Genomic DNA, 18,630 nt, shown 5'->3' with positions numbered 1-18,630 from the left:
GGCCTTCTGTAGCAGTCCAGACCCTCAGTGACACAGTGCTTCCCTCCACATGGTATTCATAGCAGCCCGGACCCTCAGTGACACTGCTTCCCTCCATATTGCCTTCTGTAGCAGTCCAGACCCTCAGTGACAGCGCTTAACTCCTCAAGGCCTTCTGTAGCAGTCCAGACCCTCAGTGACACAGAGCTTCCCTCCACAAGGTCTTCGTAGCAGTCCAGACGCTCAGTGACCCAGCGCTTCCCTCTGCCTCGCTTTCTGTAGCAGTACAGACCCTCATTGACACAGCTCTTCCCTCCACATGGTATTCATAGCAGTCCAGACCCTTAGTGACAGTGCTTCCCTCCACATTGCCTTCTTAGCAGTCCAGACCCTCAGTGACACAGCGCTTCCCTCCACATGGTCTTCGTAGAAGCACAGACACTCAGTGACACAGCGCTTCCCTCCTCATGGTCTTCGTAGCAGTACAGACCCTCAGGGATACAGCGCTTCCCTCCACATGGTCTTCGTAGCAGTACAGACCCTCAGTGACACAGCGCTTCCCTCCACATGGTATTCATAGCAGTCCAGACCCTCAGTGACAGCCCTTCCCTCCACATGGTCTTCTGTAGTAGTCCAGACCCTCAGTGACAGCGCTTCCCTCCACACTTCCTTCTGTAGCAGTCTAGACCCTCAGTGACAGCGCTTCCCTCCCCATGGCCGTCTAGAGCAGTCCAGACCCTCAGTGACACAGCGCTTCCCTCCACATGGCCTTCTGTAGCAGTCCAGACCCTCAATGACACAGCACTACCTTCCACATGGTATTCATAGCAGTACAGGCCCTCAGTTACAGCGCTTCCCTCCACATGGCCTTCTGTAGCAGTATAGACCCTCAGTGACACAGCGCTTCCCTCCACATGGTCTTCATAGCAGTCCAGACCCTCAGTGACACAGCGCTACCCTCCACATGGTATTCATAGCAGTCCAGACACTCGGTGACAGCGAGTCCCTCCACATGGTCTTCTGTAGTAGTCCAGACCCTCAGTGACACAGCGCTACCCTCCACATGGTCTTCGTAGCAGTCCAGACCCTCAGTGACACAGCGCTTCCCTCCACATGGTCTTCGTAGCAGCACAGACCCTCAGTGACACAGCGCTTCCCTCCTCATGGTCTTCGTAGCAGTACAGACCCTCAGTGACACAGCGCTTCCCTCCACATGGTCTTCGTAGCAGCACAGACACTCAGTGACACAGCGCTTCCCTCCTCATGGTCTTCGTAGCAGTACAGACCCTCAGTGACACAGCGCTTCCCTCCACATGGTCTTCGTAGCAGTACAGATCCTCAGTGACACAGCGCTTCCCTCCACATGGTATTCATAGCAGTCCAGACCCTCAGTTACAGCGCTTCCCTCCACATGGCCTTCTGTAGCAGTCTAGACTCTCAATGACACAGCACTTCCCTTCACATGGCTGTCTAGAGCAGTCCAGACGCTCAGTTACAGCGCTTCCCCCCACATGGTATTCACAGCAGTCCAGACCCTCAATGACACAGCGCTTCCTTCCACATGGCCTTCTGTAGCAGTCCAGACCCTCAATGACACAGCGCTACCTTCCACATGGTATTCATAGCAGTCCGGACCCTCAGTGACAGCGCTTCCCTCCACATGGTATTCATAGCAGTCCAGACCCTCAATGACACAGCGCTTCCTTCCACATGGCCTTCTGTAGCAGTCCAGACCCTCAGTGACACAGCGCTTCCTTCCACATGGCCTTCTGTAGCAGTCCAGACCCTCAGTGACACAGTGCTTCCTTCCACATGGCCTTCTGTAGCAGTCCAGACCCTCAGTGACACAGCGCTTCCCCCACATGGTCTTCGTAGTACTTCAGACCCCCAGTGACACAGCGCTTCCATCCACATGGTCTTCGTAGCAGTCCAGACCCTCAGTGACACAGCGCTTCCTTCCACATGGCCTTCTGTAGCAGTCCAGAACCTCAATGACACAGCGCTTCCCTCCACATGGTATTCATAGCAGTCCAGGCCCTCAATGACACAGCGCTTCCTTCCACATGGCCTTCTGTAGCAGTCCAGACCCTCAGTGACAGTGCTTCCCTCCACATTGCCTTCAGTAGCAATCCAGACCCTCAGTGACAGCGCTTAACTCCTCATGGCCTTCTGTAGCAGTCCAGACCCTCAGTGACACAGCGCTTCCCTCTGCCTCGCCTTCTGTAGCAGTCCAGACCCTCAGTGACACAGCGCTTCCCTCCACATGGTATTCATATTGTCCAGACCCTTAGTGACAGTGCTTCCCTCCACATTGCCTTCTGTAGCCGTCCAGACCCTCAGTGACAGCGCTTAAATCCTCATGGCCTTCTGTAGCAGTCCAGACCCTCAGTGACACAGTGCTTCCCTCCACATGGTATTCATAGCAGCCCGGACCCTCAGTGACACTGCTTCCCTCCACATTGCCTTCTGTAGCAGTCCAGACCCTCAGTGACAGCGCGTAACTCCTCGTGGCCTTCTGTAGCAGTCCAGACCCTCAATGACACAGCGCTTCCCTCCACATGGTATTCATAGCAGTCCAGGCCCTCAATGACACAGCGCTTCCTTCCACATGGCCTTCTGTAGCAGTCCAGACCCTCAGTGACAGTGCTTCCCTCCACATTGCCTTCAGTAGCAATCCAGACCCTCAGTGACAGCGCTTAACTCCTCATGGCCTTCTGTAGCAGTCCAGACCCTCAGTGACACAGCGCTTCCCTCTGCCTCGCCTTCTGTAGCAGTCCAGACCCTCAGTGACACAGCGCTTCCCTCCACATGGTATTCATAGCAGTCCAGACCCTTAGTGACAGTGCTTCCCTCCACAATACCTTCTGTAGCCGTCCAGACCCTCAGTGACAGCGCTTAAATCCTCATGGCCTTCTGTAGCAGTCCAGACCCTCAGTGACACAGTGCTTCCCTCCACATGGTATTCATAGCAGCCCGGACCCTCAGTGACACTGCTTCCCTCCATATTGCCTTCTGTAGCAGTCCAGACCCTCAGTGACAGCGCTTAACTCCTCAAGGCCTTCTGTAGCAGTCCAGACCCTCAGTGACACAGAGCTTCCCTCCACAAGGTCTTCGTAGCAGTCCAGACGCTCAGTGACCCAGCGCTTCCCTCTGCCTCGCTTTCTGTAGCAGTACAGACCCTCATTGACACAGCTCTTCCCTCCACATGGTATTCATAGCAGTCCAGACCCTTAGTGACAGTGCTTCCCTCCACATTGCCTTCTTAGCAGTCCAGACCCTCAGTGACACAGCGCTTCCCTCCACATGGTCTTCGTAGAAGCACAGACACTCAGTGACACAGCGCTTCCCTCCTCATGGTCTTCGTAGCAGTACAGACCCTCAGGGATACAGCGCTTCCCTCCACATGGTCTTCGTAGCAGTACAGACCCTCAGTGACACAGCGCTTCCCTCCACATGGTATTCATAGCAGTCCAGACCCTCAGTGACAGCCCTTCCCTCCACATGGTCTTCTGTAGTAGTCCAGACCCTCAGTGACAGCGCTTCCCTCCACACTTCCTTCTGTAGCAGTCTAGACCCTCAGTGACAGCGCTTCCCTCCCCATGGCCGTCTAGAGCAGTCCAGACCCTCAGTGACACAGCGCTTCCCTCCACATGGCCTTCTGTAGCAGTCCAGACCCTCAATGACACAGCACTACCTTCCACATGGTATTCATAGCAGTACAGGCCCTCAGTTACAGCGCTTCCCTCCACATGGCCTTCTGTAGCAGTATAGACCCTCAGTGACACAGCGCTTCCCTCCACATGGTCTTCATAGCAGTCCAGACCCTCAGTGACACAGCGCTACCCTCCACATGGTATTCATAGCAGTCCAGACACTCGGTGACAGCGAGTCCCTCCACATGGTCTTCTGTAGTAGTCCAGACCCTCAGTGACACAGCGCTACCCTCCACATGGTCTTCGTAGCAGTCCAGACCCTCAGTGACACAGCGCTTCCCTCCACATGGTCTTCGTAGCAGCACAGACCCTCAGTGACACAGCGCTTCCCTCCTCATGGTCTTCATAGCAGTACAGACCCTCAGTGACACAGCGCTTCCCTCCACATGGTCTTCGTAGCAGTATAGACCCTCAGTGACATAGCGCTTCCCTCCACATGGTCTTCATAGCAGTCTAGACCCTCAGTGACACAGCGCTACCCTCCACGTGGTATTCATAGCAGTCCAGACCCTCAGTGACAGTGCTTCCCTCCACATGGTCTTCTGTAGTAGTCCAGACCCTCAGTGACACAGCGCTACCCTCCACATGGTCTTCGTAGCAGTACAGACCTCAGTGACACAGCGCTTCCCTCCACATGGTCTTCATAGCAGTCCAGACCCTCAGTGACACAGCCCTTCCCTCTACCTGGCCTTATGTAGCAGTCCAGACCCTCAGTGACACTGCTTCCCTCCACACTTCCTTCTGTAGCAGTCTAGACCCTCAGTGACAGCGCTTCCCTCCACATGGCCGTCTAGAGCAGTCCATACCCTCAGTGACACAGCGCTTCCCTCCACATGGCCTTCTGTAGCAGTCCAGACCCTCAATGACACAGCGCTACCTTCCACATGGTATTCATAGCAGTCCGGACCCTCAGTGACAGCGCTTCCCTCCACATGGTATTCATAGCAGTCCAGACCCTCAATGACACAGCGCTTCCTTCCACATGGCCTTCTGTAGCAGTACAGACCCTCAATGACACAGCGCTTCCCTCCACATGGCCTTCTGTAGCAGTCCAGGCCCTCAATAACACAGCGCTTCCCTCCACATGGCCTTTTGTAGCAGTCCAGGCCCTTAATGACACAGCGCTTCCTTCCACATGGCCTTCATAGCAGTGCAGACCCTCAATGACAGCGCTTTCCTCCACATGGCCTTCTGCAGCAGTCCAGACCCTCAATGACACAGAGCTTTCCTCCACATGGTATTCATAGCAGTCCAGGCCCTCAATGACACAGCGCGTCCTTCCATATGGTCTTCGTAGCAGTCCAGACGCTCAGTGACACAGCGCTTCTCTCTGCCTCGCCTTCTGTAGCAGTACAGACCCTCATTGACACAGCTCTTCCCTCCACATGGTATTCATAGCAGTCCAGACCCTTAGTGACAGTGCTTCCCTCCACATTGCCTTCTGTAGCCGTCCAGACCCTCAGTGAAAGCTCTTAAATCCTCATGGCCTTCTGTAGCAGTCCAGACCCTCAGTGACACAGCGCTTCCCTCCACATGGTATTCATAGCAGCTCGGGCCCTCAGTGACACTGCTTCCCTCCACATTGCCTTCTGTAGCAGTCCAGACCCTCAGTGACAGCGCTTAACTCCTCAAGGCCTTCTGTAGCAGTCCAGACCCTCAGTGACACAGAGCTTCCCTCCACAAGGTCTTCGTAGATGTCCGGACGCTCAGTGGCACAGCGCTTCCCTCTGCCTCGCCTTCTGTAGCAGTACAGACCCTCATTGACACAGCTCTTCCCTCCACATGGTATTCATAGCAGTCCAGACCCTTAGTGACAGTGCTTTCCTCCACATTGCCTTCTTAGCAGTCCAGACCCTCAGTGACACAGCGCTTCCCTCCACATGGTCTTCGTAGCAGCACAGACACTCAGTGACACAGCGCTTCCCTCCTCATGTTCTTCGTAGTAGTACAGACCCTCAGTGACACAGCGCTTCCCTCCACATGGTCTTCGTAGCAGTACAGATCCTCAGTGACACAGCGCTTCCCTCCACATGGTATTCATAGCAGTCCAGACCCTCAGTTACAGCGCTTCCCTCCACATGGCCTTCTGTAGCAGTCTAGACTCTCAATGACACAGCACTTCCCTTCACATGGCTGTCTAGAGCAGTCCAGACGCTCAGTTACAGCGCTTCCCCCCACATGGTATTCACAGCAGTCCAGACCCTCAATGACACAGCGCTTCCTTCCACATGGCCTTCTGTAGCAGTCCAGACCCTCAATGACACAGCGCTACCTTCCACATGGTATTCATAGCAGTCCGGACCCTCAGTGACAGCGCTTCCCTCCACATGGTATTCATAGCAGTCCAGACCCTCAATGACACAGCGCTTCCTTCCACATGGCCTTCTGTAGCAGTCCAGACCCTCAGTGACACAGCGCTTCCTTCCACATGGCCTTCTGTAGCAGTCCAGACCCTCAGTGACACAGTGCTTCCTTCCACATGGCCTTCTGTAGCAGTCCAGACCCTCAGTGACACAGCGCTTCCCCCACATGGTCTTCGTAGTACTTCAGACCCCCAGTGACACAGCGCTTCCATCCACATGGTCTTCGTAGCAGTCCAGACCCTCAGTGACACAGCGCTTCCTTCCACATGGCCTTCTGTAGCAGTCCAGAACCTCAATGACACAGCGCTTCCCTCCACATGGTATTCATAGCAGTCCAGGCCCTCAATGACACAGCGCTTCCTTCCACATGGCCTTCTGTAGCAGTCCAGACCCTCAGTGACAGTGCTTCCCTCCACATTGCCTTCAGTAGCAATCCAGACCCTCAGTGACAGCGCTTAACTCCTCATGGCCTTCTGTAGCAGTTCAGACCCGCAGTGACACAGCGCTTCCCTCTGCCTCGCCTTCTGTAGCAGTACAGACCCTCAGTGACACAGCGCTTCCCTCCACATGGTATTCATAGCAGTCCAGACCCTTAGTGACAGTGCTTCCCTCCACATTGCCTTCTGTAGCCGTCCAGACCCTCAGTGACAGCGCTTAAATCCTCATGGCCTTCTGTAGCAGTCCAGACCCTCAGTGACACAGTGCTTCCCTCCACATGGTATTCATAGCAGCCCGGACCCTCAGTGACACTGCTTCCCTCCACATTGCCTTCTGTAGCAGTCCAGACCCTCAGTTACAGCGCGTAACTCCTCGTGGCCTTCTGTAGCAGTCCAGACCCTCAATGACACAGCGCTTCCATCCACATGGTATTCATAGCAGTCCAGGCCCTCAATGACACAGCGCTTCCTTCCACATGGCCTTCTGTAGCAGTCCAGACCCTCAGTGACAGTGCTTCCCTCCACATTGCCTTCTGTAGCAGTCCAGACCCTCAGTGACAGCGCTTAACTCCTCGTGGCCTTCTGTAGCAGTCCAGACCCTCAATGACGCAGTGCTTCCCCCTAAATGGTCTTCGTAGCACTTGAGACCCTCAGTGACACAGCGGTTCCATCCACATGGCCTTCGTAGCAGTACGGACACTCAGTGACACAGCGCTTTCCTCCACATGGTCTTCGTAGCAGTACAGACCCTCAGTGACACAGCACTTCCCTCCACATGGTCTTCGTAGCAGTCCAGACCCTCAATGACACAGTGCTTCCCCCCACATGGTCTTCGTAGCACTTGAGACCCTCAGTGACACAGCGCTTCCATCCACATGGTCTTCGTAGCAGTACGGACACTCAGTGACACAGCGCTTTCCTTCACATGGTCTTCGTAGCAGTACAGACCCTCAGTGACACAGCACTTCCCTCCACATGGTCTTCGTAGCAGTCCAGACCCTCAGTGACACAGCGCTTCCCTCCTCATGGTCTTCATAGCAGTCCAGACACTCAGTGACACAGCGCTTCCCTCTGCATGGTCTTCGTAGCAGTACATACCCTCAGTGACACAGCGCTTTTCCACATGGTCTTCGAAGCAGTCCAGACCCTCAGTGACACAGCGCTTCCCTCTACATGGTCTTCGTAGCAGTCCAGACCCTCAGTGACACAGCCCTTCCCTCTGCTTGGCCTTCTGTAGCAGTCCAGACCCTCAGTAACATTGAGCTTCCCTCCACATGGTCTTCGTAGCAGTCCAGAACCTCAGTGACACAGAGCTTCCTTGTGCCTCGCCTTCTGTAGCAGTACAGACCCTCATTGACACAGAGCTTCCCTCCTCATGGTCTTCGTAGCAGTTCAGACCCTCAGTGACACAGCGCTTCCCTCCACATGGTTTTCGTAGTAGCACAGACCCTCAGTGACACAGCGCTTCCCTCCTCATGGTCTTCGTAGCAGTACTGACCCTCAGTGACACAGCGCTTCCCTCCTCATGGTCTTCGTAGCAGTACAGACCATCAGTGACACAGCGCTTCCCTCCACATGGTCTTCGTAGCAGTCCAGACCATCATTGATCCAGCGCTTCCCTCCACATGGTTTTCGTAGCAGTCCAGACCCTCAGTGACACAGCGCTGCCCTCCACATTGTCTTCGTAGCAGTACAGACCTCAGTGACACAGCGCTTCCCTCCACATGGTCTTCATAGCAGTCCAGACCCTCAGTGACACAGCACTTCCCTCCACATGGCCTTCTGTAGCAGTCCAGACCCTCAGTGACACAGCTTTTCCATCCACATGGTCATCATAGCAGTCCAGACCCTCAGTGACACAGCGCTTCCCTCTGCCTCGCCTTCTGTAGCAGTCCAGACCCTCAGTGACACAGCACTTCCCTCCACATGGTCTTCGTAGCAGTCCAGACCCTCAGTGACACAGCCCTTCCCTCTGCCTGGCCTTATGTAGCAGTCCAGACCCTCAGTGACACAGCACTTCCCTCCACATGGTCTTCGTAGCAGTCCAGACCCTCAGTGACACAGCGCTTCCCTCCACATGGTCTTCGTAGCAGTCCAGATCCTCAGTGACACAGCCCTTCCCTCTGCCTGGCCTTATGTAGCAGTCCAGACCCTCAGTGACACAGCACTTCCCTCCACATGGTCTTCGTAGCAGTCCAGACCCTCAGTGACACAGCGCTTCCCTCCACATGGTCTTCGTAGCAGTCCAGATCCTCAGTGACACAGCCCTTCCCCCTGCCTGGCCTTATGTAGCAGTCCAGACCCTCAGTGACATAGCTCTTCCTTCCACATGGTCTTCGTAGCAGTTCAGACCCTCAGTGACACAGCGCTTCCCTCCACATGGTCTTCATAGCAGTCCAGACCCTCAGTGACACAGTGCTTCCTTCCACATGGTCTTCGTAGCAGTCCAGACCCTCACTGACACAGCGCTTCCCTCCACATGGTCTTCGTAGCAGTCCAGACCCTCAGTGACAGTGCTTCCCTCCACATGGCCTTCTGTAGCAGTCCAGACCCTCATTGACACAGCGCTTCCCTCCTCATGGTCTTCATAGCAGTCCAGACCCTCAGTGACACAGCCCTTCCCTCTGCCTGGCCTTCAGTAGCAGTCCAGACCCTCAGTGACACAGCACTTCCCTCCACATGGCCTTCTGTAGCAGTCCAGACCCTCAGTGACACAGCTCTTCCCTCCACATGGTCATCATAGCAGTACAGACCCTCACTGACACAGCGCTTCCCTCCACATGGTCTTCATAGCAGTCCAGACCCTCAGTGACACAGTGCTTCCTTCCACATGGTCTTCGTAGCAGTCCAGACCCTCACTGACACAGCGCTTCCCTCCACATGGTCTTCGTAGCAGTCCAGACCCTCAGTGACAGTGCTTCCCTCCACATGGCCTTCTGTAGCAGTCCAGACCCTCATTGACACAGCGCTTCCCTCCTCATGGTCTTCATAGCAGTCCAGACCCTCAGTGACACAGCCCTTCCCTCTGCCTGGCCTTCAGTAGCAGTCCAGACCCTCAGTGACACAGCACTTCCCTCCACATGGCCTTCTGTAGCAGTCCAGACCCTCAGTGACACAGCTCTTCCCTCCACATGGTCATCATAGCAGTCCAGACCCTCAGTGACACAGCGCTTCCCTCCACATGGTCTTCGTAGCAGTCCAGACCCTCAGTGACACAGCGCTTCCTTCCACATGGTCTTCGTAGCAGTCCAGACCCTCATTGACACAGCGCTTCCCTCCGCATGGTCTTCGTAGCAGTCCAGACCCTCAGTGACAGTGCTTCCCTCCACATGGCCTTCTGTAGCAGTCCAGACCCTCATTGACACAGCGCTTCCCTCCTCATGGTCTTCATAGCAGTCCAGACCCTCAGTGACACAGCCCTTCCCTCTGCCTGGCCTTCAGTAGCAGTACAGACTCTCAGTGACAGCGCTTCCCTCCGTAAGTCCGCCCAGTCCCCCACAGTATTGATGTCCAAATCGTGCCAGAGCATGCGGCCAGCACCTCAACGCATGGATAGTCAGCCATGCCACGCCACTGCATGCAACCCACCACCTCTGCCTTGGATCCTTCTGTATGGATTTTAAAAGAACAAGCCGGCTAATATGGTGGCCATGAGGATGTGTCCGCCATCTTTGGTAGTTCTGGCAATCTGGGCAGAGCAAACTATTTTATGCCATCTTTTCATGTGATGAAGAAACCTCAAGACACACTGAATAAAATGTAAGCCAAAGAAGTAAATAAAACAGTATTGCAATACTGGAAAGCAGAAGTTTTATTTCTGATGTTTTAAAGAAAAAACATTGATTTTAAAATATGCTGGTATTTTGTGACCCGAATCCAGTGTGGTAGAAGCACCCACACTGAAGGTACCAAAGAAGAGCTGTTGTCCTTACTACTGCTTTAGTATCGGGGGCCCTGGGCACAGGCGTCACTCTCTCAGGTCGCTCGTCACAGACGGATAATGACGTTGAGGCTGAAACATTACAACAAGGACAGGCTTCTCCCCAGAGCAACACTTGTGGTCTTACTTCAACCTCACTTCCTTCCTCTGAGCTCATGGGATTCCCCTCAGCAACAGGAAGCAGGGCGAACACGCCTGTGCCCAGCATCGAAAGGAGTGAAAACGGTGCCATTCACACCTACACCACAGAGTCCTCACATAACACACCGGCCAGGCGCCATCCTGCGGCTCCTTCTCATCTAGACCAAGACATGTACCAGTGGGCGAGGAAGGTGGCACACCATCAAAAGGAAGGACGAAGAGGCAGCTGCCACTAGGGTTACACTCTCTTACTCTCACATTCCAGTCTCTTCAATGTCCACCAGTCATGTGGGAGATTCTAAACCAGCCAGAAACCCACATGTGGGGACCAAGTCAAAGGAACAGGAGGCCTGGCCGAATGTGTCCTTGGACATGATTTGGCCAAATTGAGTGTTCAGTAGGAAGCAAAGGCAATATTGCTGCTGCCTTGGCCCAGCGGCTCGAGTCGGAATACCTTACACTAGAGTGATCTGACCAACGGTGAACAGTTATAGAATTCAACTGACGACTCACTGGGCAAAGGAGCCTTTCGACCCACAACGGTCTGCGCGAGGATCAGCGCCAGGAAGAAAGAACCTAAGAGCCAACCTGAAGAATTCTGCACAGTCCAAATAAAACCTGCATGCCCCTTCCATGGGACTTCAATACGCTTCAACCGAGGAGAGCCTCTTCACCTTCGAAGAAGATTATGGAAAGAAGGCGGAAGGAACAATGGACCGCTCCATATGAAAATCTGACAGAATTCCAAGTCAAAAGATTGTCAGTCTCAGGACTTTTTGTGCATTATCAGCTTGAAGGTGTGTCAGGGGATTCAACTACAAATCAGCTACCCTTCTGGGAGAGGCGGTCTCCCTGAGACAGATGGCAGGCCAGGTCATTGCTTAATGTCTTAAGAAGCTGCAGATTCAAAGGCCCTATGAGCCAGCACACATAATACAACAATTAAATGCTAAAGAGGTCAGGATCGACCACATAAATAAGAAAGCAACCCTCTAAAATGCTCCTTGAAAGCAGAATATTTCAAGACATGTTATAAAGGAAACCACTGGTACCATTCTGAGGGAGGGGGCTCCGCCCAGTGACCCGCCCCCTTGAACCCCATTCACTCCTCATATTCTTTCTTTGGCAGTGGACTGAAGGGCTGTCTCTTGGTTCCTGAATTGGGCAAATAGAAGCTCATATCCTGTGCCAAGCATGGTAGCCCACCACCAGACCACAGGAGGGTTAACGGATCTCTGGCACGTGAAGAAGAGGTGGAATACTTCTGTTGAGATAGGGGGGCGTACTATGGAGGATAAACTGGAACCACAGCTCAGCCGAATAAGGCTCCAATTAAGGTTTGGTGTTGTGATGACTAAAGGATTATTTGACTTTCATTCCCTGAAAGACCAAGATCTGAGAGAGGCAATATCATGTCTATCAGAGAGACTGCTGCTGAAAGGAAGACATCATCTTTTTGTTATTAGTATATGTGGATAGGGGGACAAAATACTAGAGGGTCGTTAATCTCATTCCCCTTTGGACCATGCATTAAAATTTACATTTTCATGAAAGGAAGACATCACCAGCAATTCATCATGGTGGCCTCCCAGGTGAGCATCTGGATGACTCAAGCATGTCGCCATGGAATTCATGTTAGTGTGAATCCTGGGCTCAGAAGAAGAGCACTCAAGTAGAGGCAAGACCTCCACCGAGGAACAAATCTCAGACACTTCTGGTGGAGTTCCGGCCTTGGCATGTGGAAACACATTTCCTTGATACCTACGTAAGAAAGCTAGTTCCCTTTCTGAAGGCAATGATGATATGTTAGGCCCCAGGAGCATCTTTAACAATATTTTCAGTCAAAAGAGAATGGTACAAAAGGTCAGCTCTTGAATGCTTCAGGAAGGAAAGGAAGAGCGACTCTATTGGAACAGTTTCTCTTACATCTACATATAGAATTTACAGGCTTGCAACAAGCGCTCTAAACAGAGTACATGAGCATGAGAAGGTCATTCCACAGAAAGATGTGAATCTCACCAATGACTGAACCAAAGGGTTTTGCAAGAGTTGTTTTCAGTATTCAAGGTTAATCAATCAATCAATGAATCAATCAGTACACTTGTAGAGCGCGCTACTGACCCGTGAGGGTCTGAAGGCGCTGGGGGGGGGGGGGTGGGGGGGGGGGCAGATCTTGAGGTGTTTCCTGAAGGTAAGATGGTCCTGGGTCATTCATAGGTGTGCAGGGAGGGAGTTCCACGTTTTGGCTGCCACGTAGGAGAATGATCTTTCTCCGGTGGTGGTTCTGCGAATCCGTGGGACGAGGGCGAGGCTGGGGGGAGCGGAGTTTGCGTGTTGGGAGTGTAGAACGTGAGGCGATTGTTGAGGTATTCGGGGCCTATGTCGTGGAGCGCTTTGTGTGCGTGGGTGAGGAGTCTGAACATGATCCTTTTGCTGACGGGGAGCCAGTGCAGGTCTCTCAGGTGAGCTGATATGTGACTGCGGCGGGGGATGTCGAGGATGAGTCATGCAGATGCATTCTGTATGCTTTGGAGTCCTTTCTGAAGTTTGATTGTGGTTCCTGCGTATAAGGCGTTCCCGTAGTCTAGTCAGCTGGTGACGAGGGCCTGGGTGACCGTCTTTCTAGGTCTGGTAGGGATCCACCGGAAGATCTTACGGAGCATGCGCAGGGTGTTGAAGCATGAAGATGAGATGGCGTTGACTTGCTTGGTCATCGTGAGAGAGGAGTCCAGGATGAATCCCAGGTTGCGTGCATGGTCAGTGGGTGTCGGTGTGGTGCCCAGTTCTGTGGGCCACCAGGAGTCGTCCCAGGCGGATGGGGATGGTCCCAGGATGAGGACCTCCGTCTTGTCCGAGTTCAGTTTCAGACGGCTGAGTCTCATCCATTCGGCGACGTTTTACATTCCTTTCTGGAAGTTGAGTTTGGTGCTGGCTGGGTCCTTGGTGAGGGAGAGTATGAGCTGGGTATCGTCGGTGTATGAGATGATGTTGAGTTTGCGTGCAATGGTGGTGAGGGGGCTCATGTAGATATTTAAGAGGGTTGGGCTGAGCGATGAGCCTTGGGGTACGCCGCAGATGATCTCGGTGGCTGCGGAGCGGAAGGGAGGGAGGCGGACTCGCTGGGTTCTGTCGGAGAGGAAAGAGGTGATCCAGTCCAGGGCTTTGCCTTGGATCCCAGCGTTGTGGAGGCGGGTTATTAGGGTGCGATGGCAGACTGTATCAAAGGCGGCTGAGAGGTCTAGGAGGATGAGGGTGGTGTTTTCCCCGTTGTCGAGTAGGGTCCTGATGTAGTCGGTGGCTGCGATGAGGGCGGTCTCGGTGCTGTGGTTGGCTCGGAATCCGGACTAGGATGGGTCGAGGGATCCATTCGCCTCGAGGAATGCGGTCAGCTGTTTATTGACAATCTTCTCGATCACTTCCGCCGGGAAGGGAAGAAGAGAGATGGGGCGGAAGTTTTTGAGGTCTTTAGGGTCCGCTGTGGGTTTCTTCAGTAGGGCGTTGATCTCTGCGTGCTTCCAGCTCTCTGGGAAGGTGGCGGACACAAGGGTGTGGTTTATGATGTTCTGTAGGTGGGGAGCGATGATGGTGTCGGCTTTGTTGAAGATGTGGTGAGGGCATGGGTCGGAAGGAGAGCCGGAGTGGATGGTGTTCATAGCTTGGGCGGTGTCTTCGGAGCTGATGGGGGTCCAAGCACTGAGGGTGGTTGTAGGGGGTGTTGGTTCGGTGGCTGGGGGCAGAGTCTGGGCGCCAAAGCTGTTGTGGATAATGGCGATCTTGCGGTGGAAGAACATGGCGAGGGAGTTGCAGAGGTCTTGCGATGGTGTGATGTCGTTGCTGTTGGCGTTGGGATTGGAGAGCTCTTTTACGATGTTGAAGAGTTCCTTGCTGGTGTGTGTGTTGTTGTCCAGCCGTTCTTTGAACGATGTCTTTTTGGTGGTGCGGATCAGCTGGTGGTGTTTGCGGGTGGCGTTCTTGAGGGCTGTCATGTTTTCTGTCGTCGGTGAACCATGTTGTTTTCCTGAGACAAGAAGTGGGTCATATCAGTGGGAAGTAGGATCTGTTTCTTTTGCTTAGCTGAACAAATAAAACCTTAAATGATCCTTAGGCCGTGCCCCTCTGGAACTCGAAGATATGCTGGCCTAGTGCTGGAGCTGGTGACTCGCCATATACCACGGATTGCTCTTGCCCAATCAGCCTTCAGAGGCAGCAGCAGGCGGGTGAGATATCCCTGGAGCAGGGGTAAAGAGAAGAGAACCAAAGATCCTCTGTCACTTAGTGGCTCATCTGGCCGTGCATCATGAGTTCTAAACCTGTAGAAGCTGCGACTGATCATTTCCCTTCAATTGGGAAAGTAAGCACGTTTTCCTCTGCTTAGAGGGAGAAGTAAAAAGTCAAATGAAAACTTGATAAAAGGTAAAAACGAAAAGAAAATGTTTTGTCTTATAATTGCACCTTACCAAAAGATTGGCTTAAATGGCAAACTGAATAGTGTCAAAAACTGGACTTCCTTTCTAGTGCCGCAGAGGAAGACGGGCTTCTGGCTCCACTAAGTGCTCCTCAATACCAGGCAAGCATGATCAACAGAGGTCGCGCTTCATGAACTGCATTACTTCATGGCACAGTGATGCCTTTAGCAAATACACAACCCTCCTTAAGCACATTCTTTTAAATCAGGATAGTGGGTACTTGAAAGGGCCTTTGGAGAAGTACGAGGGTCAATACAGTCACCCGATCTGTTCCATGAGGCTGCCCCTGTGTATGTAGTGTGCTTGCTACACTACAATGTCCTTCAGTCTTCTCTTGTCGGTGGCAAGTTCTGTGCTTGGCTAACTCAGGAGAAGAATAGACAGCAGTGGCCTCAAATTGTTGGAAGGAATGGGCTATGGATGGCTCAGAAACTGGATCCACACATGGAGGTGGGACAGATCTGTACAAAAGACAGTCAAGGTGAGGCCCAAGTAGAAGCTAAGGGCACCGTCTGCAACATCAGTAGCCCTGGTGGAGTAAAGAAACCCCACTGGCTTCGAGGGAGGTTACCAGACTGCTCAAATATGGGGCATACTTGGCTAAGATATCTGAAGCTGCAAGATTTACACTGGTATTAAACATACTTTACTGGGGGAAGGAGCGCAAAAGGCCACTGGGCTGGAGGGGCAAAATAGTGGTTGCAGAGAACAAGTAGAACTAAACCTTTAGCACTATCCTGAGATGATCACAAACCAGGAATTCATAAGCTAGGCACTAGAAAGGCAGGACGGAGAGGCTCATGCATAATTCACCAAGAATGACTTCTTCAGGAGTGGCTGTTCTCAGAAAGAGAACCACAAGAGAGCACAAGTGCAGAGGACCTCAGCTGAAGAACTGCAAGAAAGCACAGAGAGAGTGCATAGGACCTCAGCTGAGGAAACCACAGGACAGCACAGAGAGATTCAGAGTGCAGAGGACCTCAGCTGAGTCCAGGGAAGACATGGCTTGGCAGTTCGGGCTGGACTGTTCCCATGAGGCACAGGGTCAGACTGATTTGCATATAGCCATGTCTGAACTGGGGTGGCAGAGTGGGCTAAAGAACGGTGATGGATTAAACCCAGATCTTTTGACTGGGTGTGAGTGTTTGATTGATTCAGATGCTCCGTCCATCACCACCCCCTTTTGTACCGCTTTTGGCCGCCATAAGTGTGGCAGGGTATGCTCAGACGTGAGTCCCTTGCTCACTTTGCCACTGGATTCAAGCAAGCCGTGCTGAAGACGGCTGGAATGCCAGAAACCGGTCCTCGGAAGCTTGTTTCCGGTCCAGGGAAGACATGGCTTGGCAGTTCGGGCTGGACTGTTCCCATGAGGCACAGGGTCAGACTGATTTGCATATAGCCATGTCTGAACTGGGGTGGCAGAGTGGGCTAAAGAACGGTGATGGATTAAACCCAGATCTTTTGACTGGGTGTGAGTTTGATTGATTCAGATGCTCTGTCCATCACCACCCCCTTTTGTACCCCACGTAGTTGTAGGTCGTAGCACTCCCCGTCCCGCAGCGGGGCGGGAAGACCCCCATGATGAATCGTGACACCACGGGCCCTTTTGGTGTGTGAGGGGTATTTAAACAAACACTGTGTGCTTCCAACCACTGTAGGAAACACACGCAACCTGCAAGTACATGATTCAGAATCTATCTGAGGGTGGATCTTTGGGTATCTAAAACGTCCCAAGGAAACAAGCTGTATGTGCACCTATTGTGCAAAAATGACCTCCAACCTGTGCAACAATGATGTCCAGCTTCCTACAGCAGACAGAAGGGATGTGCGCATGAAAGCCAATGATCGATAGGTAGGGGGGGGTCAGAAAAGGCACCAACAGGCCTGAAAGAAGAAGTGCTGAGACACAAGAGTGAGGGGCTGCCAAAATGTGCTTAGGTAAAGCTTTAACATAATCCAAACATCCAGGGCCCCCCATTCCCATTAAGAGACAGAAGTAAATAAATGACAGTGAGGGACACAGTGGCATGGAGGAGTGCCCCATAACCAGCATCACTCACAGTATCTGTGACTGGGAACTGATGAAATGGGTCTGCCGTTACTTCTTGGAACAAAGAGTGAACATAAATGCAAGTGGTCACCAGCCAGACCTGGATCGTTGGATTCAAAATCAGGCAAGTGACAAGGAAGTGACGAGGCAATATCAACATAAGCCACTAAGGCATTGACTCTGTCCTCTCAGGATATCCTACAGCAGTGGCTGGGAGTACAGGAAGTTAGCAATGCACTCAGAAGGCACTATAAAAAGCACACAAGTATATAACTAGCAACAACTAATACTGCATTGCATGGCTTGAGTGAGATGACGCACCAGCACAGTACAGGCTGCAGCCACCACAAGCCGCACTAATTGGTGCTTTCCCGTGTTAGAGCAACCCTACTGTATGAGGCGAGGTTCTCAATACCCACAAAGTGCATCATTCTTGGCCCAAGGAGTGCAAAGGTTTCTCTTTCTTGAAAGACCTTGAAAGCTTCTGGAAAATAAAGTTTCATGTGTACTTTTTCCACTACGCTTTAAGTCCAAGCAGGCGAGCAGCATTCAGTACATCATCCCTGGTGAGATAGCAGCCGCAAAGTTGCCGATAACCGTTGAAAGCCTCTCGGCCATGCAAAACACGCCAGTTGTCCACAAACAATGCCTGTAAGAAAAGGAAATGAATCAGGACCAAATTTTCTCATCTTGAAGCCACAGACAATTTATACTTAGTTACTATTATATTTTTAAACTATTATTATAGTTTTAATACAACTTTAGATGTCACTTGTTGTGGGGCTGAGACTGTTCTGAACAGCAGTTTTGCACTACTGACCCAGATCCGTGGAAGGAAGACTGGCAGACTCCTCTGATGTACACTGCATTTGCTTTCAGATCTCAAATGATGACCGGCTAAGAATGTGTTCATACTTCTAAAGAAGATGCAGACATGGACAATCTCTGGTACTTACTACATGGCTCTATGAGTCACAGAAGGACTTCCACACAAGATGCAGACCCTGCCCATCCATGCTACTTATTGCAATGCTTCTGTGCAAGTACTGAAAGTATTATTAAACAACATGCAGACCCAGCCCATCTCTGCTACTCACTGCGCTGCTCTTTGAGTCCTGGACGAACTACCAAACAACATGCAGACCCAGCCCATCTCTGCTACTCACTGCGCTGCTCTTTGAGTCCTGGACGAACTACCAAACAACATGCAGACCCAGCCCATCTCTGCTACTCACTGCGCTGCTCTTTGAGTCCTGGACAAACTACCAAACAACATGCAGACCCAGCCCATCTCTGCTACTCACTGCGCTGCTCTTTGAGTCCTGGATAGTACTACCAAACAACATGCAGACCCAGCCCATCTCTGCTACTCACTGCGCTGCTCTTTGAGTCCTGGACGAACTACCAAACAACATGCAGACCCAGCCCATCTCTGCCGCTAATTGCACTGCTCTACGAGTCTGGACGTATTTCCAAAGAAGATGCGAACCCACCCCATCTCCGCTAGTCATTGCTCTGCTCTACGAGTCTGACGTATTTTT

The 18,630-nt window shown here is 52.4% G+C and overlaps 1 protein-coding gene across 3 annotated transcripts in view; it reads right to left on the bottom strand.

Annotated features, from left to right (window-relative positions):
• Positions 1-10,288: 10,288 nt before the first annotated feature.
• The window catches only part of TMLHE (trimethyllysine hydroxylase, epsilon), a 163,379-nt gene continuing 155,037 nt past the window's right edge, over positions 10,289-18,630 (bottom strand). For all 3 annotated transcript variants that reach the window (XM_086942224.1, XM_086942226.1, XM_086942225.1), the window contains exon 8: positions 10,289-17,738. In XM_086942224.1, the coding sequence (XP_086798350.1) occupies positions 17,607-17,738 (132 nt within the window). In that variant the 3' untranslated portion in view covers positions 10,289-17,606. The remainder of the gene's footprint in view (positions 17,739-18,630) is intronic.

This window comes from Lissotriton vulgaris, chromosome 10, assembly GCF_964263255.1.
Source record: "Lissotriton vulgaris chromosome 10, aLisVul1.2, whole genome shotgun sequence".
Lineage (NCBI taxonomy): Eukaryota > Metazoa > Chordata > Amphibia > Caudata > Salamandridae > Lissotriton > Lissotriton vulgaris.
This window is presented reverse-complemented; position numbering and strand designations above follow the sequence as displayed.